Source organism: Chenopodium album, chromosome 25, assembly GCF_948465745.1.
Source record: "Chenopodium album chromosome 25, dcCheAlbu1.1, whole genome shotgun sequence".
Taxonomy (NCBI): domain Eukaryota; kingdom Viridiplantae; phylum Streptophyta; class Magnoliopsida; order Caryophyllales; family Amaranthaceae; genus Chenopodium; species Chenopodium album.
In genome coordinates, this window is record NC_137858.1 from 6,370,089 (window position 1) to 6,393,042 (window position 22,954).

A 22,954-nucleotide genomic window follows, 5' to 3' on the forward strand; every position below is an offset into this window, starting at 1 on the left:
AGGACAGCGTTGTAAAACATTCTTGGAAACAGCAGGTGTTGTTTTGTGAACTTCACTGCAAACAGCGTAGGCTAAGTTATTTTGCCAGCAATACAAACAAGTGCAACAATATTGGCAAGCATAAGAGGTCACCACTATCAGACCAAATAGCCACGTGCACAATAGCAAAGAGCAACATAAGTGCACTCAAGCAAGCAATAGCATGTACCTAACTGGCTGTGATCCAGACAGTTGCTGCATACATTTCTGCCGCTTTGATGTTCGTCGTTGTCTAGACTGCACAGCACACTGATTGTCCAGTAAAGATGGGCTGCGTGCAAAGGCATAGTTAATTTGTTTTGCCCTTCCAATGAAAACAGTAATGCTAATCCTAAACAGTGCACCTCTAATAAATATATATACCTAGCACCTGCTGGTTGTGGCGGTCTCTGTGTAACTCTATTTATTCTGCTACAAGACCTCCGAGATAAGCGAGGCAAACCATAATGGCAGTCTATTATGCAACAGTTAACAATCATTCGACAACGCAAAATATGCTAGCACAGACATTATAGAACTGATGCAAATGTAAAAGCATTAGCCTAAGACAATACCCATGGTCACACTCTTAAGGCACTCCGTAAAAGATAGGATGTAGTAAACGTTCCAAAACGCAGTTGCCGATGCAATCTGCCAAACCAATAAACAGAGTATACTTCTTAATGAAAGAAAGGATAACCAAAACACTAAAAGCTGTACGAAACAATTAACAGTAAAGCATTAATAGTTCCATTCATCAAAAGAGGCCATATTAGGCAATACATCAATAACAGCAATTTCATTACAGCACAAAGGACTATCTGTCCATGATACTTTCATACCTAATAAGAAAAAGCTGACTAATACAGCATAAGCACAACATAGATTCTACATACATGGGCCTAAAAACGTAAATCCAAAAGGTACCTAACCTCACAACACATAACTAATCAACCATCTAATTAATCCTAGCACATTTGTAGATGGTTTCTAAAGCCTCCACATCAGTAACAAGGCGTTCAGAAGTCTGGACCTCAATGCCACCATTAGACGGCTCAGGCATACAAGTCTTTCGCTTATTCGACAGAGGCGGTGGAAGAGCTAGGACTGGAATCTGGTTTACTTCAGCGGTTGGTGTGACACATTCAGCATCTACTACACAAGTAGCTTGTTCAGGTTGGCTGGAAGGGCGTTCCAAGCACTCAATATGGCCTTTCAAAAGCAAATACTTCTCCCTTACTAAAGAACACTCTTCACTGATCTTCACAGCTCCACCATAGTTAGCATCAACTATCTCTAGGTTAAACACAGAAGCTATGAAGAAGCATGCTTTCTTCGCAACCCTTTGCTCAGCAATGGCTTTCTCAGGACAAGGGTCACTGAAAATGCATTCCATGGAAATACTATTATGAGGGCAGGTAACCATGACCCAAGACATATAACCATGCCCTTCTAACTTAGTAGTTTCAATCGCAGTCACAGTAACACCGGTCTTTCTCACTAAAACCCCCAGAAACTGTGCAAAATCTACCGAGACATGAGTGTCGTTAGATCCTACAGCCTCTCTTGTGCTGCACTCGGACCGTATACGACTCAAGTCTTCTCTGTCCTGCACTAATTCAGCGCATCGATTCTTATATAACTTAACACACAAGTGATACATCTTAATGCGCTCATGCGTGAAATCAGACACCCGAACTCTAAACCGGCATATCAATCTCTTCACAGCCTTATGCGCCGCTCTCTCACGAGACTCTTCAACTGAACTGGCATCTCCACCGTAGAAGATGAACCGCGCACGGGAATTCGGCTTATTAACCCGGACAAAGGCATTGTTCTTATCAGCATCTATGAATCCATACACCGGAGATGGAAAATGCAGCCAAGCGACAACCTTTTCCAAAAGAGGCTGAAAAGGGACAAAGACTTTGTTTGGACGTCTAGCCATAACCTGTAATGGCAAAATCGATGTTCAGGACAGAGTACTCAGAACACAGGGTTTCACCTCCTAAGGGACACCACTCAAATCTAGCTATACCAAAGGCAAAACTCCACAATAAGCTTTAAGGTAGGCAACAAACGGAATAGCAAAGCAAAGCGTAGTGCCATTGCATACAGCACACAAAAGATAAACACATACCAACTGAACACTGAACTCATACGCACTAAATTATACTATCAGCTTCATATGCACACTAAAACAAAGCACCACCATATAAGGCATTATAAACTGCCTAAGGCATGAAATAAATACGTGAGAGAGATGCTAATTACTACAGAAGGCAACTTAGCAGCAGGGAATACAACACATGAGAGGCAAGTACATAGCAAACGAACACTAAACCCATACACACCCTACTCACAAGCTCAAATGCACACCAAAGCAAAACATTTCCATATAACAAGGTATCATAAGCTACTTAAACCACAGGTTAAAGGAATCATAGGAATTACCTTGACAGACTTTCTAACAACGGCAGAACAGGATAAACTCCGACAACAGACCAAGCAATAAAACCAGCAAACCTGTAATCCAACAACAAATAAGGGCAAACACATAAATCCATCTATCTACTTGCTGTATCAAACAATTGATTTTAATGAGTCAAATTTTATGCAGCAAATTCACCAAAACGAATTATGTGCAGAGGCAAAACACCAACTATGTACATCAAAGCGACAATAGCATTCCCTATCTACAATGCAATTACCACACAGAATGGTTTAGAGCCGATTTTAATTTCAAATTAATTAGTCAGCTATCTGGACCTAAAAAATAGATACATAAATAAATGCATGCATGTACAAACCAATAAGAGCAGAGCCAATTCATCCCAAAACCCCCTTAACAGACCAAATCTAATGCACTCTAAAACATTAAACAAGCAATGCCTCCATAGAAAAGGAAAACTGTAAATTTCTGGCTAAGCAACTCGATTTATCAGCAAGTCATTAGGCTTAAGTTCAAATCAAACACAAAGCAGGCGATGTTTCAATAGAACAGGCAAACCGCAATTCCTGGTAAACGATCTCGATTCAATGGCAAGTCATTAATCGTAAGTTCAATTTGTTAGGGATTCCGAAAGATATGCAGTCCATAATACACAGGAAAGACTGTACAACAAACAATCTAATTGCAATTAAAGGGAATCGGCAACATTCAAACGAATACCTCTGCAGAGCAAACTCAGACGAGGATTTTATATCCCAGAACAAACCCACATACCTCTATATATAGGCTATGATACACAAGGGCACCCATTATTAATAACCCTACAATTATGCAGCAAGCAAAGTACATCAAAGTCATCGGAAAGTCTTCTTCGCTAAAAAATATAAATTTTCCTTAAAATTAAAAATAGCATTGCAGTGACGGCCAAGTAAAGCACTCAAATCCGAAGCTATTCACAATCCTGACAGCCTAATACAAAAAAGGAATGCATCGAGGCAAACATGCAAGGTAATATAACACACCAAACCTGAAAATGAAAACCAAAAAGCATACCACCCATTCTTCCTAGGCAAGCACCCAGACGAAAGGAGCTTCCTTCCACACCTCATCATTCAACCAAACCAAATGCAAGAGCAGCCCAAACCAAACCAAATGCAAGAGGAGCACCCAAATCCCCAAAAGTCAAAGTAACTATGTTACAAAAAAAATTACAACACAGCTGTCACTGCAACAGAAACACGAAGGCCACCTCCTCTGTTCAATACAGATGGCAAAAGCAAAGGGATTAAGCAAGGGCAAAGTTGGCATTTCATTTAATTTAAGGGCACCTATGTCATAGCACCAAAAAACACTATTCATAAGGAATAGTAGAAAGTTTGCATTTTTATAATAGTTATGGATTGACATGAATAACTAGTTGATTTTGTAAATTCTTTATTTCCAGTCCATAAATCGGCCTAAACACATAAACCAAACATTGGATTTTAGAATTTTAAATAGAGTTGACATTTTTAATGTCGTATCACATATCACATAAACCAAACTTTGTCAATGCTGATTCATTTCAATAGATAATCGAATTCAAAATGGTAAAGGGTATATAAGTAAAAACTAAACCAAAATTATCATCTCTATCCAAAAGTATCTTTATCCACTCAAATAATTAGCTAGTGAGGTGAATCCACATACTATCAAATGATTCTAGAAAAGGAAACAAATCACCTAAACCATCTCCCATTGTAGCTATTACATAAATACAAAGTTGTCTATATACACCAAAATCACATTAAAAATTACTTTCACCCCATTATACTTCTTTCCAATTTCTACAATCTTATTTATCTTTAAAATGCAAGTTTTCTGCCACAAACAAAGGAACCTACTCGGTTATAAAGTCATGACCATCTTTTAGAAAACAAACATTCCCACTAACGGCAATCAGGTCACAATCATAAACAAAAAACACATTGCATTTAGACACAATAAAAACCACTTACAATACTTTTCAAAAAAAAAAAAAAAAAAAAAAAAAACCACTTACAATACAAACCACAAGATCTCATCTTTTAAGCAATAATTACTTTGGTCCTAAACTCCTCCAAAAGTTAAGCAACACTATTAGGAATCAATAATACAAGAAGTAAAATTACACTTGACACAAAAAAGTGGGCAAGTCAAACCCAATACTAACCTAACATTTTCTCTCTCCTCAAAAGCAACCCAATCCAACCCAAACTTCACCTCATATAACAACAATAGCACTAAATAAAATTTATTAATCTGACAAAACATAAATAAAAACACATTTTCTAATGGAGTAACTATATCAATAATAACCCCAACTACTACTACTACTACCAGTAGTACAAAATAAAACTATATTATAAAATCATATAAAAACTCCCCTGAAACTTTATAATATAAAGTTTTTATACTTATACACCCCACATTTTCAGAAGAAGACAACCTTGAATCTTCTCCTTCTCCTTCTTCTTCTTCTCTTTCTTTCTTTATATTTCACCATCATCCAGATCTTCTTACCCAGAAATATTCAACCCAGAAAAATCAAACAAGGAAATGTCAGTATATTTTCGACGCTTTAAAAGCGCAGAAAATTGAGGAGATTTTGAAGAAATTGAGGAGAGAGAAAATTAATCACTCAGATGAGGTGCAAGAAGCACGTATCGGATTTCAGTAGTAGCGTCGGCGTTTGCGCTTCTTGTCTTCGCCTTCGTCTTGAAGCTGTTGTTGAAGCTCAATCTCAACCTAAATCATTGATTTCCGATTACCCTAACCCTAATTCCAATCATCATTCTCAATCTCTCTCCTCAATTCACCTTCATCAGAAGCAGCAACAACCTCCGCCGTCGCAACCGCCGCCGTTGATTTTTCCGAGGTCTGTTTCGCCGTATATTTCCCGGCGTAAATCCGATCAAACAACCACCACAACCGCCGCCGCCGCCGCCGTTGCGGACATCAACAAGAAGCCGATAATTCAACGGTTTTACAGTACTCCACAAGTAAACCCTAGTTTTCAGAAGAAGAAAAGCGGCGGGAAATTCAGTCTTATCTCGAAGTTATTCCGATCTAAATCGAGTGTCGTGAGTTCATCATCGAACTCGGTGGTTGAACCCGGTGAGTTAACTCGGTGCAGTAACCGAGGAATGTCGCCGCAAAACGAGTGGAATGAGTTGGAGGAGAGAGAAAGAGACTCGACGACGACGGCGGCGGCGACGACTCGGCCGAGTCCGGGCCGAGTCAAGGCGAGTCCGGCGAGGTTGATGGCGAACAATGTCGCGAGTTTTGCGTTTTGTTTGAGTCCATTGGTGAGAGCTTCGCCGGCGAGTCGGTATCATTGGGGAGTTGAGACGGGATTTTCCGGCGAAATTAGGGTACCGGTGACCGGGAAAAGTAACGGTGGCAGTTGTAATAATAATCATAATAAAAGTGGTGGAAATATTAATGATAAACCGCACTTGTCTGAAGCGGCGTCGTTTTGTGCGAATCGATCTAGGAAGCTTGCTGATTTTGGAAGGTTAAATCGGAAACGTTGACTTTGACTGTGTTCCCTACATACTCAACCACTCAATTGGATGGATTAATGATGATCATGATGTTGACGATCATATTAAAGTACGATACTGCCCTTTGTAGTTTTTTTTTTTTTATTTTTTTTTCTATTAGTATTATGATTAAAATGTTGATACCAAAAAATTGTGACACATTTTGCTATGTACATTGAAGTTTTTGCCGTTGGAAAATTAAAGAGTGACAAATATTACAAGTATACGTATTTTTCTTGAGATTTTAGTTATTGACCGTGTTGAATATAGTGGTCGTTCTTGTCAAAAAAAAAAATATAGTGGTCGTTTAATTGAATATACTCTATATTCTATAAGAAGTGTCAATGTGTCATTTTTTTTTTTTGAATCTTCTACAAGTGTATCAATTTGTTTGGTTGTCTGGCTGTTAGTGAGAAGTTGTTTTAAGTATTTAAAGTGATACAGACCAGCTATTTTCTCGTTCCGTAGAAAAAGAAATATATAGGAACCCAATTTCTTAACGAAAGTACTCCATATGTTTTAGCCAACTTATAACAAACACTTAAAAATATTACTTTCATATTAATTATGCTCTAAATTTATACGGTACGGAACATCAATTGAGTGTGGATAATGTACGTGCATAATAAACACACTCATTTCATTAACTCTATCCATTGCCACTAATCTCAATTTGAGGTAATTAACCTAAAATTGGGTTTTTACTTGTATTGGAGTAGTATATTTGTAATTCATTGCGATTATTAATTAGAAGTGTTTGACAAGCATTAAGTTACATTCATTTTCATTTCACCTATTTTAAAAAAAATTTCCCTCTTAATTTGAAGTGTATGGTAAGCATATACGAGTGGTTGAAGTTGACTTGTTTCTCATTACATTGTTTGTAAATTTGTAATTAAGTTTTCTAGCTTTAATTTACTAGTGCCTGTCAACTCCTAATTGGTTGTTGAATTTTTCAATGTTAACTAACTTATGGAGTTCAACTAACTTACAAATCTTAATAATTCAATTTTAAACGTAGAACCAAATATATTTAACTACTACACTTTTTTCCCTATATTCTCCCTTTCTTTAGCATAGTTTCAACAAGACCAACCCTCCTTGTGTCATATTGGCATAAATCATTTGCTTGGTTGCATTTGAACAAGGGTTCAAGGGTTGGTGGAGAAGGCATAGTTTCAACAAGATTGTACTCGTAATCCGTAATCTTTAGTTAGTTTAGCATTTATAATTTACTAAGTTTAGCAATGTTATTATGATAAAATTTCAATTATTGAAATCTTCTCTTTTTTTCCTAAACAAAAAGACGGTGAAAACAACTATTCAAACTATGTACATTATGTTATACCTTGTACATGGCACAACAACCAAGCTAAGAGCATCCTTATTCATGTACAAAAAAAAATTTGTTCATGTTACTATTCACAAAAAAAAATACTTTCTTCTCTCATATACATGAATCAAACAAATAATTTCCAACATTCTCCTTTTAACAATGAACCAAAAAACAATATTGTTCATATTACTATTCACTTACCCCACCTTCAATTTATCTTTTCTTAAAAATTAAAATACAATATACGAGTATATTATTAAAATAATCAATAAAAGTAAGTTTTGTCAGACAAATAATTTTCACAAATGGTTTGGTTTTCCAAACCATTCACATTTGTTCATCCCACTATTCATCATTCCATAATTTTTTTTACATTATTTTATTTCAATAGTAACACAAATAATTTTATTTGTTCATTGTTAAAGATGCTCTAAGGTTATTTTCTTTCTATGCGTAATAAAGGAGATAAGGTTTAATTAACGGGCTATTCAGTAAAAGTCCTTGTAATTATTGTCTCAAAACATCTTTAAATCGTCACCATTACCTTTGTTCCTTGCTAACCTTGATTATAACATTGGGCTGATTGTGTCATAATCTACTAAACTAAGCTGCCTTTTTCTGTTATTTTCGAAAACTTTCATATCTTATGAGTTTCAACTTACTAGTAACCTTACATAGCTTTATCCTGTAATAGTGAAAGAGAGAGATTATGAAAGTTAAATAGAATAACAATAAAAAGTAGCTTTCAAAAAAGAAAGTTCACTTTCATTGGTCTGATTGGAATTATTATAATGATTAAATTATGTAATCAAACGTATTTTGACTGAGATCATAATTTACCTAATGGAGGAGAACAGAGTTACGTGGCAATTTGTTTGACTTTAAAATTCATGAGTCGTCATTGTTGTACAACTAGATCCTGCCAACACCCATTGCAAGAAGCCCAAGTCAGCGCTGGAAATAAGTTTTTTTTTTTTTTTTTTTTTTTTTTTTTTTTTTTTTTTTTTTTTTGACGAGAGAAATGAGTTAATTTAAAACACCAATATTCCAATAAATAGACAATTTTTTTTTTTTTTTTGACATCAACTTAATTTGCATAAATTAAAATCATAATTATGACAATAAAGCATAATTATGAAAATTAGTTATGGGCGGAGTAATCCATATGACTTGTATAATTTGAGTATTTAAATTAAATTTTACTCTGTAATTAATTAATGCAAGGATTTAGAGAGGGTGCATCACAACTAATTTCTCATTCGTTTGACAATTTTTTTTAATTAAAAAAAAAAGAAAAAAAAAAGATGCATGAAGTAAAGTTGAAACTCGTTTAATTAATTTTTAACTTTGGCAAGGAAAATGCCATATTAACACGAAATTAATGTCAATCTAGCTTGGATTAGCAAGTAGAGCTCCTTAAGAGTGAGATTAACCGGTGAAGTGCAAGAGAATTTCCAACCGAAAAAGATCCTAAGTGGAAGTAAAATCTAATCTTTCCAATAGGCTAAACGTTGGTTGATGTGTATAGTGGTGTTGCTTGCTTACATACTCCTCACTCCTTATTCATATACTCTGTAAGGAGTAGAAATAAAGGGTGAAGTCACATGAAATTAAGTTGAAAAATGGAGAATAATAGACTTAAATAAATATGAAGCACTTCCTAAGACTTGATTATAGTCAATTAGCTTAAGACTTTGCTTAATTTTGTTTCTCTCCTCTAATTTCTTTGGTCAATCTATCTCCTCCATAGGAAGCATTTTAAAAAATTAATGAAAGAGCTTATTACTATCAAGTTTAAGAGCAGTAATATAAACAAAACGAGAAAATACAAGTTTATCACCTAGATTAAACAAAATTTCTTTTTCAAGTGGCAAAATTGTGAATAAATAAGTAATTTTGTACTCAAACAAAACTAACTTTCATGTAGATAAATGATAAATTTTGTACTTAATAATAAACATTAAACACACAACTGTTTGTTGTAGAGTCTTGAATCTACAATATAGCAAAGAAAACTCGAGTGACACAAATATACATTATATTACATTAAATTAAATTTTTTATATTACAAGTAATTTGTTTAATCAAGAATTGTATTTGGTAAACAACTAAGTTAAGAACAAATAATAGATATGAGTTTGACAACATTCCTTTGGATAATCCTAAAGATCATTGCACATCTATTTTAGAATTGATTGTGTTCCCTCTCTAACCCCAAGGTCACCTCACCCACATACTATAGTGGCATGACATCATAATAGTATTTATGATGAAATTAATATCTAGAACCCAAACATGACATGAGGAATTAATTTTAATGGTGGAAAATGGGTAGGACCCACCCTATATATTTCCTACCAATTAGATGGAAATATGGAATGAATATGTAAAGAGAAGCAAAAAGAATTGCGTTATAGGTAATATCCACTCACAAACTCACTTATTATAAGTTAGCTTAAGATTTATCATCTTTATCTATGACTTTCTAAAGCCTCTTGAACAGTACTTCCCGCGTCCCACCCTCCTATTTTTTTTTCTTCAAATCTAACTTTAATTGTAACTAGGTTAAGTCCCGTGCCATACACGGTAAGTTTTAATACATATCATTAGTTTAGGACTGCTATTTAATTATAAAATAATTATACCTAATTGCAAAATAGGATGAAAGTTCTGTAATTACAAAAAAAATAATTAAAAAATTTATCACACTAAAGAAAACAGAGAGAATAATATATGCACGACTAATAAAAATAACTATGAATTACATTACAAAGTTATAGATAGAAAACTATTATTGCATATATAAATAAGATATACTTATCAAATGGGAAGTGAATTATTATTGTATAGTTTGTATTAAAAACTTCTCTAAGAAGCTTTGGCCAAAAAAAAAATAAAAAAAAAAAAAACTTTTGGAGGGGAAATTTTTTAACCAGGAAATGACATATGTCATTCCTGGTTTTGCCTTTAGTATAAAGTTATAGATGATTAAAAGTTTTAAATTTGTTAAGTATACCTCATGTGAGATTTTTTGTGTTTGTAAAGTTGAATATATAGAAATGGAATTTATATTTTCTTTTCTTTATGTCGAATTATGATATGTTTGGGTGGATGTCTAATGGAAAAGATGTTTTGTTATCTAAAATCTATGATATATTCGTGTATTATGGTTAAGATGATTAGTATGTGAATCGAGTATATGAAAATATTATATAATTGATTGGGATTTGATATTCAATAAATAATTGTATTTCATAACATTGTTGATATGAAAAATAAAATCTAGTGGTATTTATAAGGTAAGCAAGTAATTCAATGTTTCTTGTGTTGCATATGATGAAACCCTACCATTGAAACAATTAATTATTACTCCATGGCACTAGTTCAACACTTCAAACCTAGTAACCTACCATTGGAAGCATGGTATTGCATAAAAGAAATTGGAGGGTAAAGGATGGAGGGTTTTATTTATGTAAGAATTGATCAACCTTCTAAAACTTAGAGAAGATTTAGATACGATTACATAACACAAGATCGAGAGACAAAAAGATCAGAGGACAATAAGATAAGGTTAAGATATAATCTTTATTTTGAATTAATTAAGATAGCAAAGGTACTTTGTTCATCCAACATATGAGCATAACATGCGTAAGCGTAACTAGGCCGCTTATTCAAAGGATAAATTAAGTCTTTTTCAATGCTAATAGAAGTATATAATTTGTTATGAGAACCATAAAGACTAAATAATCTACACGAATCTATCGGATCTTAAATGTCAGTACTTTAACCACTAAAACCTTCAACCAACTAAATTGATTAATCAACATCCACAAAGCCGTTCTTAATATAGCATTAACGTTAACAGTACTCCGTAATAGACTAATAAGTTTTTGTCATCATAAATTCACCAAAACACTTGTTTTCTCCTTTCACATAATTGTGAAATGCAAGGCAGCACAGTATGTAAATGCTATTGTCAGGTAGGTGGGTTGAACTCATTAATCCCTCCTTTCTTCTTTCAATGCTTTCCTGAGTTCAGCACCACTTCTTTTACTACGTATTTTTATTTTATTTTTCTCTCTCCAATTTTGCATTTTTTTTTCAAGTTTTTCTTTTCATTAATTTAAATTGAAAGCCCCTTTAAATCTTTAATGGTCAGCAGAAAGTGGACAAATATACAATTATTCTTTCATTAATCATGTGGTAGCCAATAATGTGTTCAATTGATTGAATCTAATTACAATCTCGTATGTGTTATATGCTTTTTTATGTGTTTAATTATTATTTTATTTTGTTTTGATTTGCGGGTGTGACAAAATATTGTACACGGTTTGAAACTTTGGAACTATATTATTGTAAAATCTATTAATATTATTGCCAATTGTCAATATTAAATTGGTATATTAATTATAGTTGGCCTTTTGTGACTTTGTCTTCATCCTCATTTGTTTATTTATAGTTTTAAAAGTTTTAAAAGTGTATGTAAAAAAAAAAAAAATGTATATTGTATTGTACATTAATGGTATTTTTAATCTCATCCGAAGGCCGCCGAAAATGCTACGATTAAGTAGTAGTACTACTATAATCTAATCTAATCAACATCACTTAATTAAACTTTTGCATTCATATTAATGTCAATAATTATTGATATAATCTTAAGAAAAAAGACAAAACTTAAACAATTAATTTTAAGAAGGCTTTTAGCATGAACATCAAATATCTATTGGTATAAGTATGTCACACATTATGATTTAGGGCTTGTTCACATTTACTGAACTGAATATTTTATGAGAGAGGGAAATTAAGAGATGAACTGAAATTAAGTAAATATGAACAGACCCTTAATTTGGTGAATACATGCATTAAGCTTCATTTATTAATTTACTAATTTTTCAATGATTAACTAATAATTTAATTAAAGGAGAAGTGGCGTAATAGGAAGATGTGGGACTGTCAAGTGTCATTTGATTCTATTTGATGGAGAGAGAAAAGAAGATGAGGAGAGAATAGTGTTAGCCATTTTATCTTATTCAGGAAAAACAGTTGTAATAACACCACAATACAATAGACTTGCGGAGTTGATGAGGGATTAGCATTATTCCCTACACCAATTTATGCAAGCGCCAAATATGGGAAAACCTTATAGAATACTACATTACTACTAGCTCAAATTCATGTCGATGAGTAAACAATGACTCGGTTATACTACTCCTTCCGTAATTTTTCACTCACGGCTTACTTTTAAACTTTTGATACATGTTCCTTTGGAATGAGGTTACAGGATTAAACTGTGCTAGATTACACTATAGGGTGGAGATTTCCTTACGACCTTACCCCTCCCACTCTCAAAGAGCCTTGCATGTTAACCTAGGCCAGGTTGATCAATGAGAGAATCTGTATCTTGGCAAGACTTTCTCATTAATTACTCAGGAAAAAAAAAAAGAAGTCGTAGATAATCTTTCGTCAAGTATATGATGGGAGTTTATTATACATATGAAATCTAGATATAATTGTCTACGTATGTTATGTCAACTTGTACAATTTATCACTTGAAAATTAAAGAATTATTAATGGCCAAATTTATTTTTGGAATCATAAAGAGAAATGAGTAATAAAATAACTGAGGGAGTATGTGATATAGTACTATGCTGCTAGGCATTCATTGGCCACATGATTAGTTGACCTTAATCTTGATTCTTCATTATTTATATGATTTGACTAAGTTGAATATTAACGGTTAAATTAACAGGATGCAAATTGCCAATAATGCAACTATCAATTACTAATTAGAATTCGAATATGTACGTGGTTGATTTATGTCCTGTAGCAAAAGCATTAAGATATATCTTAACAATAGTACGGAATATTATTTGTCATCTCAAAATAATGCTTAATTAAAAGTTAGCAGCTATATTTCGCACATACAGCCAGGCAAAAGTTTGGCGTGGCTAATCAAGATGCCAACGTACTGATTTAAAGATGACTTTGAATTGTGTCGTGACTCGTGAGAAGCTCAAGAGCTTTGGGGATAGCCAAACCCGGCCAACAGCACACCTAAGTATTATGTCACAATTTTCAAAAGGCCCGGCTCAAACATAGTTGAACCCATGTGCCCACCTTACATTGCCGTGCTCACGTGCCTAGGGCAATTTTCTCTTAATTAGCACTGGCATGCCTTGCCTTACAGTGCTTCTCCAAAAGAATCACGGCGGCAAATGTGCTACAATGGTAAGGACAAAGGGTCACGGGTCCCGCAAGTGAGCTAACCCCAAAAACCCACCCACATTGCAAGGCTAAATACTCCACCCACATTGCAAGGCTAAATACTCCTGGGTGATCAACAGTGTGGCTAAGCTTGACTCATGCCCCGTGCTGTGCTTTTAACAAGCTAGGCTATGTCTTATCTCGTACCAGCCCAAAGCAGTGCCATGCTATCTTTAGATTGTGGACTTCATGCTATGGCTCACATATGGAATTCATATTACAAGTCACTAAAATATCTACTGTTAATTGTGTGCAACTAATAAAATTTTCGGTCAATTCATGTGTGTGTTTTCAGCAATTGCATATTACATACACTCCACATTTACGGATTAGCATAAAAACTTAGGATAATTGACTCATATTATTGGTAATATATTCCAAAAAAAAACTCTGAACCCCTTCCCTGTTCCATCTTTCCAGAGAATTTCACCACCATCCTTCCTCAATACAAACTCATCAAAAATTTTAATTTACCTTATCAAATATACGAAGTAGAAGAAAAATGTTAAATGTAGTCAGTAAGACATTACAAGCTTTAGAATAGTAACACTACTTAACATGTAATAACAGTGTACAACCCATGATTTTGTCATATATCTTCAACTTAACATTACTTTGGGAAATACTTGTATGTATAACGTTTACTCATGGCTATGATAACAAAACCTGATACAATTAGGTTAAAGTACATTTTTTACAATAACAATATATGACAAAATCATGTCTTTTCATGATAAAAGAATCAGCAGCTACTGAATAGAAGCATTACAGTAAAAAAAAAAAAAAAAAAAAAAAAAAAAAAAAAAAAAAAAAAAAAAAAAAAAAAAAAAAAACACTAATACTTCTAATCCACCTTGAATACCCAACTAAAGCAGTTCCTAACAGCTACGTCTAATCTATGTGACTATATAAACTATAACAAATTGAATGATCAAAAGGGCGTCTCACCTTATCTGCTTACGTCTACTGCTTACATTATCTGCTAATTTAATCATGAACGTTTAGAAAGAACCCCAGCACCAAATAGCAGATTCCTTCTTGAAAACTGCAGCAAAGAAAAGCACATAATCAGAGATATCAGGGTTGATTGAATCACGTTTCTAAATTTTCTTGAAATAGATGATGAAAACTTGCAACTTTACCATCAGAGAGTAAACTGGTGTTGATTTGGTAGGAAGAGTCCTCAACGACCGAAGTCTGTTTGAACTCCCAGTTCTGCGTGTGAAGACAGAAAATGTAAGAAATGGTATAATCCCTTTTTAAAAATTCCAAAATATAAAAAAATTATATCTTTGCCAGTTCCATATGAGCTTACTTTTCCTCAGATCTCAATGTCTTTGTGCTTGCATTGATATCCCACAGTTTAACTGTGCAGTCAGCTGATCCGGAGGCAAGAAGTGAGCCTTCACCACTGATGCATCATACATGAGGAGAACTTGAGCCAAAAATAGATAAAGGTTTATACAATTGAGAAAAAGTCATGTAAATGAGCACAGCTCAAGAGAGAGAAGTGTACTTGCCTGAAAGCAAGTGACCATACGCATGATGTGTGACCCACCAAAGGGGTAATGCAACGTCCACTAGCAAGATCCCACATCATGATTGCACCGTCTTCATCACCAGATGCCATATACCGACCATCAGGTGACATTGCCAAGGACAATATCATACTCCTGTGACCAATAAATATCCTGACACACTCCCCACTCTGAATGTCCCATAATCGAACTGTTTTATCACTAGATCCAGTAGCTATGTAATTACAGTTTACATGCCACCGGACACACTGCAGGCAAAGTAAATGCAACATCAATTTCACGAGATGAGAAAGGTTAATCATGGGATATAAGCATATTGATATATGAGAATACTACAAGACTAGAACAAGTGGCACATATAATACGCCGAAGATCAAATAAACAGGAGGCTGTGAAAGGGGACAACGCCACCCGAAGAGAAGGGGAGACAAAAACTTACATCAACATCTGATAAATGCCCAGCCATGATTCTTAGAGGTTGTATTCTGTCCATGGACCAGATCCTTGCCGTTCTATCATGAGAACAGCTAGCAAAATAGTGACCATAGGGGCTGAACTGCATGAACAAAAAAGAAAAAACTTTGGTCAAGGGGTAATCAGAGCTTATAAATGAAGCCTGAAAGACGACCAGTGATATGGAGCAAGAGCAAAGATATACAGTGAGAAAAAAGAAGGAAAGTACGGAAGCTAAAGCTCATGAATTTATAAATACAACAGTCAACAGTCAACAGTATATAGTTCTACCTGCACATCCCATACAGGATAATTATGACCCTTGTAGCAAACAAGATTGGCATTTAGTTTTGTGCTCCAAAGCCGCACTGCAGTTCATTAATGGAAGAATAAGAGAAATGTGGGCAAGAGCAACATTAAATCCGTAACATACAAAAAAAGAATGTCACAAAGACAAATGTAAGATATTATTAGGAACACACCAGTTGAATCTGCTGAAGAAGAGAGTATAAAATCCCCAAGGGGGCTAAATGAAGCAGAATAAACAGGCCCAGAATGACCCTGAAACAAAGTATAGGGTCTTTTAACACCATTTGTACCAAGCATTTGTTCATTTCCAGCTGCATCTTTTTCACCCTGTAGAGCAGCTATAACCAGAAAACGGAATGAAACCAAATTTAATAATCAAGAATGACAATATTATCTAAGAACAAAGAAAGCAGGAACAAAGGAAATATTCTGCAATTTACTCACAAGTGCTCGTTTGTTGCCCAAGCTGTGACATGTCCCAGACCTATATACGTAAATTCTTCATATTAGCATAACTGATCAGCTTTATACAATATCAAGAGAGAGTATCTAGGGATAAATCATCAGACCTTTAAAGAAGAGTCGGAAAATCCACCAGCAACCAAGGATCCATCATGTGAAATTGATGCACAGTTTAAACTAATAAACAAATGAAGTAATGCAAAGCTAGTCAGAAGCTAGTTGCCAGCAGGAAATCAGAGATAGAAAAAATGAATTTAGCTAGGGCATAAGGTCAAACAAGTTACCTATTGTGTGTATTCATAAATGTGTAGAAGCTTACAGATGGCAGGGCCACACTACTCAACTGCACACGATTACGAAGGTCTTCCAGGATAGAATGTTCAACTTCAATTGGTCTACATCGATGTATGAAACTTTTGTTAATAACAAGAATAAGGGGTTTTAACTTTAAACTATCTCTCATCTTCTTCTCTCTTCAGAAGATCACACAATTAACTCCATAGTTTACGTTATTAATGTATGAGAATATATGAGGCATATACATTGCAGGCAAAGGAAGCTCTGGTTTGACTCTTGGTGCCATAGGAGTGTTGGCTTCTGGACGAGCAGTTTTTCCAGTGCCTCCAACTTTATCTTTTTTGGACTTTTTTACTGATGCACCTTGCTTTCCTCCGTCAGCAGATTTTTTCTATACATAAACCACAGAGATCTATCAGTACCAGATATAAGCATGCACAGATGGCAAGAAGTGGATGCAGGGGAAGCAGCACCACTACCTTATTTTCTTCATTCTCCCCTTCCTTGTTTTCCCCATCTACCTTTTCAGAGTCTAAGAGCAAACCTCCACCCTTCTCCAAGCGATCTTCTATCGAATCTTCCAGCATCTGAGCAAAAGAAAAAGCACTACATAATTATGCTGAATATAGGACACTAGGGCAGTGTTGGCATTTCCATAAGTCGATAGGTCATTGCAAAACAGCCAAATATATACAAATATAAAGTTGTTTTGTGTAGAACAATCATCACACAAGACTTAAGTTTTCGGTACCAATCAATTGTCAACATTGGAGGTCTCAAAATGTTAAATTCAAAAATAAACGACAAATCTTAGGCTCAAGCAAAAATCCAGGGGATACTTGGACCATTACTAAATGGAGTAAATAGGTACAACTGTTAAATGAAAACACAATCCACTATCCTGACTATGTACTCTAAATCTTTAATTAAAAAAATAAATAAATAAATTTGATTTTCGGATTAGTTTTGGTCACATCACAAAAATGCATATATAATAGAAAAGCATCATGTCATTTTCCAAGGACGAGTAAAACTAAAACTATGATTTCCTTTGCTTCCTGCATTTTGTTCCAACACGAATGTCTTAATTGGTATTTCAACTTTGTAAATCTACAGTGTTAACCCTCACTCAAGTTTGAAAGTATATAAAAAGCAGTTAGTACGTAATAACTACCATTAGTAGCTTTCTACTTGAGGGAACCAGTAGAGAATAGACTGGTGTTCATAACTTTAGCATCATAAAATTATGAACTGTATGTGACAATGAACTTGATATCTTAGGATCTTACCCCCCACAGGATTTCTTTTTGATTTATTAAATTTGCTGCATCTTGGCCACCATCAACCAGAGTCACCGCGTCAGCGTCATCTGATATTGAACCAGGCTGACCAGGGCAAACTGTGAATCAACATGCAAATGCCCCAGATATGTCATCAAATGTGTAGAAAGGGAAATTTATTTTAAAAAATAAATAAATAAATAAATAAGTAAAAACAGAATAAAGTTGCACCTTGGAAGTTGATATGCTCATTTATAACTCCAAGCATTGTAATAGACCGAGTGTTATGCAGATACTGGAGGAGAAGCTCGTACGAGTACTGCAGGAAAAGTTTGAAACCAATATTCAACCAATTTATCTAAATTAATTGGCCATGTATGAGAAATTGTTGATCATAATGTTAATAAAGTGTAAATGGGAAAAATAAAATATAAAGGGTAAAATGCTATTGATAATTTAAAACATGGGTGGCAGGACATGATTTAATATCAGTTTAAATTAATTTAAGTTAATAAAAAATAACTTATTTTACTGAAAACCAATGCAGTAGAGGCAAAGAGTCTACTGGAGAACTTTAAAAATAAGGGCAGGAACAAACAACATATTTCTTTCTAGTATGTGATTAACTTCAAAACTATTGCACTACGTAGCTAAAAATTAATGCCTTCATAAATCATGCAAGGAGGGAGGGTAGGATGGTGATCCTCCTATGCAAAAAACATCTATGAGCTGCTTACTGGTAACACAGAGAAAAACCTATGCAAGTAATCTTTCCTTTAAAGAAGTCAAAAAAGAACCTGACAGATCTTGATGTTTACTTTGCTCTGCCTTAAAGTGTGGGCAAACTCCATCTCCTGAACAGGGGATCAAAGGCAAAAAAAAAAGAGAAAAATTTCATAAACATAGAAAAGTTCAAAAACTGAACGTTTAGTTTGAAAGGTTTAAAACAGCAGTTAACCTCCAAATGAGAGGGTGATAGAACTCCTTCGAGCTTCTGCAGATCTCTCTGATGCATAGTTTCATGATCTTCGCGGAAGGTAATGAAGAAATTACGGGCTGTAGAAAAAAAAAACATAAATTAAAAAAAAACTAGGCACCATTTGGGGAATTCTTCAAACAAGAAGCACTGAGCAACTCAAGAAATTATGAAGATTAGTTGACAATTTGACATCTCACCTTCTTGTAGATGGCCCCTTGCAACAAGATCCATGAAACAATGGATAAATACTGGATAAAGCACTCGAAGCAATTCATGCTGTCCAGAAAAAGAACAAAGGACAAAAAGAGAGTAAGCCTTCTCTTTACATAACATCTTTTCAAGAAGTCTTCTCTTTTTTTTTCGGGGGGTGGGGGAGAGAGGAATAGAATGAAAAAAGACACCTCAGAGAGTTCAACTTTAAAAATCCCAAACTACTAGTCTGCTACTTGGAGCAAGTACAAGGGAATTAATTGGTTAAAGTTCAAGTTGAAGGGTAGCAATCTCTGCAACTCTGCATGTATCCACCCATAAGAATTTATTGACATACAAGCAGGAAACCACCCAACTCGCCAAATTTCCAATCCTCTCAACACCCCCCTCCCCCAACACACACCAAAAAGAAGAAGGAAAAGACCTAATCTTGGAAGGATCCTACCTACATTATGACTTCATTGTGGAACCCCATCTTGCTATTAGATGGGTTACAACATTTACCACCTCTAAAAGTACAACAGCAGAAAATATCTAAAAAAAATGTCATAAATATAATGCACAGGTAATTTTATTAATCCAGATAAATTGCAAAAATTTCAAGCAAAGTAAAAACCAGGCAAGAATCACCTTGTATAAATCTAGGGAATTGTGAGCCCATGATCTAAGCTTACTGTACCCATCATGATATTGTGCAGGAAGGCTCTCTGACCTGACAAGCACAAAAACCAAGCATACATATTACATGTGAAGTCATTTTCTTTTTTACCGAATAAAAAAATATCATTTGAATAAATGTAAACATATTGGAAGAAAAATAGCAGAAATTTTATGCTCATCATATAACATGTATCATCACCTCAATTTCACATGGATTCCAAGCTTGGCCTAATCTATGTACGGAGTAACTCACAGCAAAATGGGGCTAAACATTTTCTAAAGATCATTCATCCTATAGGAATGAAAATGACAAGAAGAAAGGGACACTTGGCTGAAAAAAGGTTTTTAATGTTAAAACAGTTGTCAATATAGAGTCATCCACCACCACAAGACAAAATTTCAGGATCCTGCCCCCTCTCTAACAGAAAGGCATGGGGGATTGGGTGTGAGTAACATCCATCTGCAATCAGGTTTCATTTTGCCCCAAGGAATCAAACTCAGAGATGTGAATTACTTATCTTGACATATCAAATAGATAATTGATGCTAGTTTCATTTTATATCTTTGACATGTCAGATGCCATGTGTCTAATGGTGGAAGAAAAGCTGCATACACAACTTAAAACCTCCTAGATGTTCCACAATATACTAATTTAGTAATTTTAGCATCACTTTATTTGCCACTGTGATTCTCCAGTAGTTCATCTCATCCTAAGATTAGGAAAGCTGGTTATATCCTAGCAACATCAGGGCAATGAATCGGAATATTGCCTGTTGCATTACTGGTTCTTTATTGTTAATGCATAGTTTGACTCTGCAAAACTAAAAATGGCAAGACCAGGGACCCAGGGTGGGGGGCATTGATATCATTGAGAAGCAACTTTTCACTACTGTCTTTGCTAGGGCATCAACTAGTTGCAACATGCCACTCAACTCAACACTAAAGCTTGTTATCATCTTTCCTAGAGCATCAAGTACCCTTTTCAAACTCATAAATAGTTTTCGGCTTTTCACATTATGTCTTAAAACCTTGACGACATACTTGGATTGAAGGTAATGCATTATGGGGTAATAAAAGTCAAGCTAGGTAAGAGAAGGTGAGAAGAGGTGGTTGCAAGAATGATGATGTAATAGAGCTATAGAGGTGCTATAGAAAAAGGAGAAAGGAAAATTGGTACACTCATATGGAGGATAATAGTAATCTTAGGGTGAAGATAATAAACCCTAATCCTTCTGTCCCTAATTGTTTGCAACATGTTTGAATTAAATGTTGCAAACAATAAAAGACTGGGAGTAAGATCCTTCCCTCGTTTTATACTAACACTACCTTATTGCCATAACCACCACCTCATATCATTAATCATCGCCATTACTTACCTTCATTTTCTTACTCACATTACCTTTAATCTAAACATGTCTTGTTTGTCTAGTTCTACAATCCTTTGCAGGAAGCCATTCTTAATTATAAATTTCAATGGAGCCAATGACAATCTATCCAAGTAATGAAAGATTGTCGCATATTGGATCAAGGATCAATTAAAAAACCCCTCTCATCACAAGAAAAAAAAAAGGCTATATGATTCTTTACCCCTAACACCATAATTTCAACAACATTATCAAATCCTTAAGCCGAAAAGGATGGGATCGGCTCCGTGAACCAAAATACATCACCTCCAGCCGTCATCAACAAAGATTATTCATCCCAAATGAAGGTATGTAATGTAGTATGTAAATTTATCATTCATAGCCAACTCGCTCAAACATACATTTACCTTAACAATTATCTTCAACCCATAGAAAATTCTAAACTTACACACTAACAATGTAACAAAAATTCACAAGAATTCAAATTCCAAAAATTCTAAATATGCCCTAAACCTAAAATCAAGCGCAAACTGCTCATCAATTAAAACCCAAATTCCCAAACCCCAAAAATCACCAAAATTAACAAAATTAAGCTCAAATAAACAGAAATTCAAAAAATAATACCAAAAAAAACTATAATTTAGAGGAGAGAGAAAGTACTCGGAAGTAAAGGTTAGAATGAGCTTAGCCACATCTAGGTCAGTATGAGAATTCGACGAAGAATTCTTCGATTGTTGCTGCTGCTGTTGTTGTTCTTCTTGAAAAGCGATTTCAGTTTGCTTGAAACCTTTCTTCTGCAAATACTCCAACACTGTTTTGTCTATCAATTCTACGTCCATTGTTACTGCTTAGATTAATGCTACCAGGTTTATTCTTTCGATTGATTGATTGATTGGAAAATCAATTGCAGATTCAACTTGAAATTGGCGAATTGCGAAATTTTCCAGTAGTTGAAGGAGTGAAAGTACTGTATGAAAAAGTAGAGTAGCGAAAGAGGGAAGAAGATGATCAAATATAAAGGGTTTTGGGCTTGGACTGTGTAAGACTTCGTGGATTTTTAGATCTAGATTGTTGTTAATGATGGTTGCGGATTGTGTCTAGAAGTGTCCATTCGGATATTTGGGTAGGATTAAGGATCTGTTCACTCCAACTTAATTTCAGTTCAGTTCAGCTCCAATCAGTTCAATTCAGCTCCAATCAGTTCAGTTCAGCTCCAATCAGTTCAGTTCAGTTCCGCTCTTAATTTTCTTCTCTCATAAAATATTCATTTAAGCTCAATTCAGTTTAGTTCAATTCATCTTCAATCAGTTCAGTTCAGCTTCAATCAGTTCATTTCAGTAAATGTGAACAGGCCCTAAGTGACGTCATGTCGGATTTGATCGAATTGAATGAGTCTTTTTTTTTGACGAGATGAATGAGTCTATTTTAATGTTGAGTCACGTTAAATTATTGTGTTAATATGAGTCGAAAGCTGAATCGGTTTTATTTTGGATCAGTTTTTGACACCTCTAATATCCAGTTTGATATGGTGAGTTAGGGGCTGGCTAGGCCTAGTCCACGACTCAACCCTTGGCTTGACATGACATGGATCGCCACATGACCAGGCGTGTGCATACTATTTGTTTTTGAAAAATCGACATGAGCTATAACAATATTCTTGGTAGTCAAATTAGGGCGTATGATTGAATATTGTAAATCATATTGTATCAATAGACAGTATCAATTTTTTTAAATTTTTTTTTTAACAGGACAATATCTAGTTTGGGAAC

The 22,954-nt window shown here is 34.7% G+C and overlaps 2 protein-coding genes across 3 annotated transcripts; one reads left to right on the plus strand and one right to left on the minus strand.

Annotated features, from left to right (window-relative positions):
• Window positions 1-5,133: 5,133 nt before the first annotated feature.
• On the plus strand, window positions 5,134-6,024 carry LOC145613558 (uncharacterized). Its single transcript, XM_081668671.1, has one exon. It carries the CDS (start codon window positions 5,134-5,136, stop codon window positions 6,022-6,024), a length of 891 nt encoding a protein of 296 aa, XP_081524797.1.
• An 8,284-nt stretch (window positions 6,025-14,308) lies between these two features.
• On the minus strand, window positions 14,309-22,185 carry LOC145613530 (transcription initiation factor TFIID subunit 5-like). 2 transcript variants are annotated; one of them, XM_081668650.1, is made up of 19 exons: window positions 21,846-22,185; window positions 19,792-19,873; window positions 19,149-19,227; window positions 18,931-19,028; window positions 18,770-18,826; window positions 18,204-18,291; window positions 17,982-18,091; window positions 17,169-17,279; window positions 16,938-17,083; window positions 16,680-16,790; window positions 16,503-16,572; window positions 16,378-16,417; window positions 16,107-16,271; window positions 15,916-15,992; window positions 15,611-15,727; window positions 15,154-15,419; window positions 14,949-15,044; window positions 14,776-14,848; window positions 14,309-14,678 (listed from the first exon to the last, which is right to left on the minus strand). In XM_081668650.1, exons 1-19 carry the CDS (start codon window positions 22,022-22,024, stop codon window positions 14,625-14,627), a joined length of 2,019 nt encoding a protein of 672 aa, XP_081524776.1. In that variant the 5' UTR covers window positions 22,025-22,185; the 3' UTR covers window positions 14,309-14,624. The 2 variants fall into 2 exon arrangements, with proteins under 2 accessions (XP_081524776.1, XP_081524777.1); XM_081668651.1 differs by having other exon boundaries at window positions 17,172-17,279; window positions 21,846-22,184.
• Between the last annotated feature and the right edge of the window lie 769 nt (window positions 22,186-22,954).

What these genes read in the sequence shown, in the direction of transcription:
- LOC145613558 (XM_081668671.1), top strand. Translation starts at nt 5,134, where the DNA reads ATGAGGTGCAAGAAGCACGTATCGGATTTCAGTAGTAGCGTCGGCGTT.
- LOC145613530 (XM_081668650.1), bottom strand. Translation starts at nt 22,024, where the DNA reads ATGGACGTAGAATTGATAGACAAAACAGTGTTGGAGTATTTGCAGAAG. An exon ending in ATTCTAACCTTTACTTCCGA is followed by an intron (nt 19,874 to 21,845) that starts GTACTTTCTCTC and finishes TGTGCTTGTCAG; the next exon opens with GTCAGAGAGCCTTCCTGCAC. An exon ending in GGCATTTATCAGATGTTGAT is followed by an intron (nt 15,420 to 15,610) that starts GTAAGTTTTTGT and finishes CTTTGCCTGCAG; the next exon opens with TGTGTCCGGTGGCATGTAAA.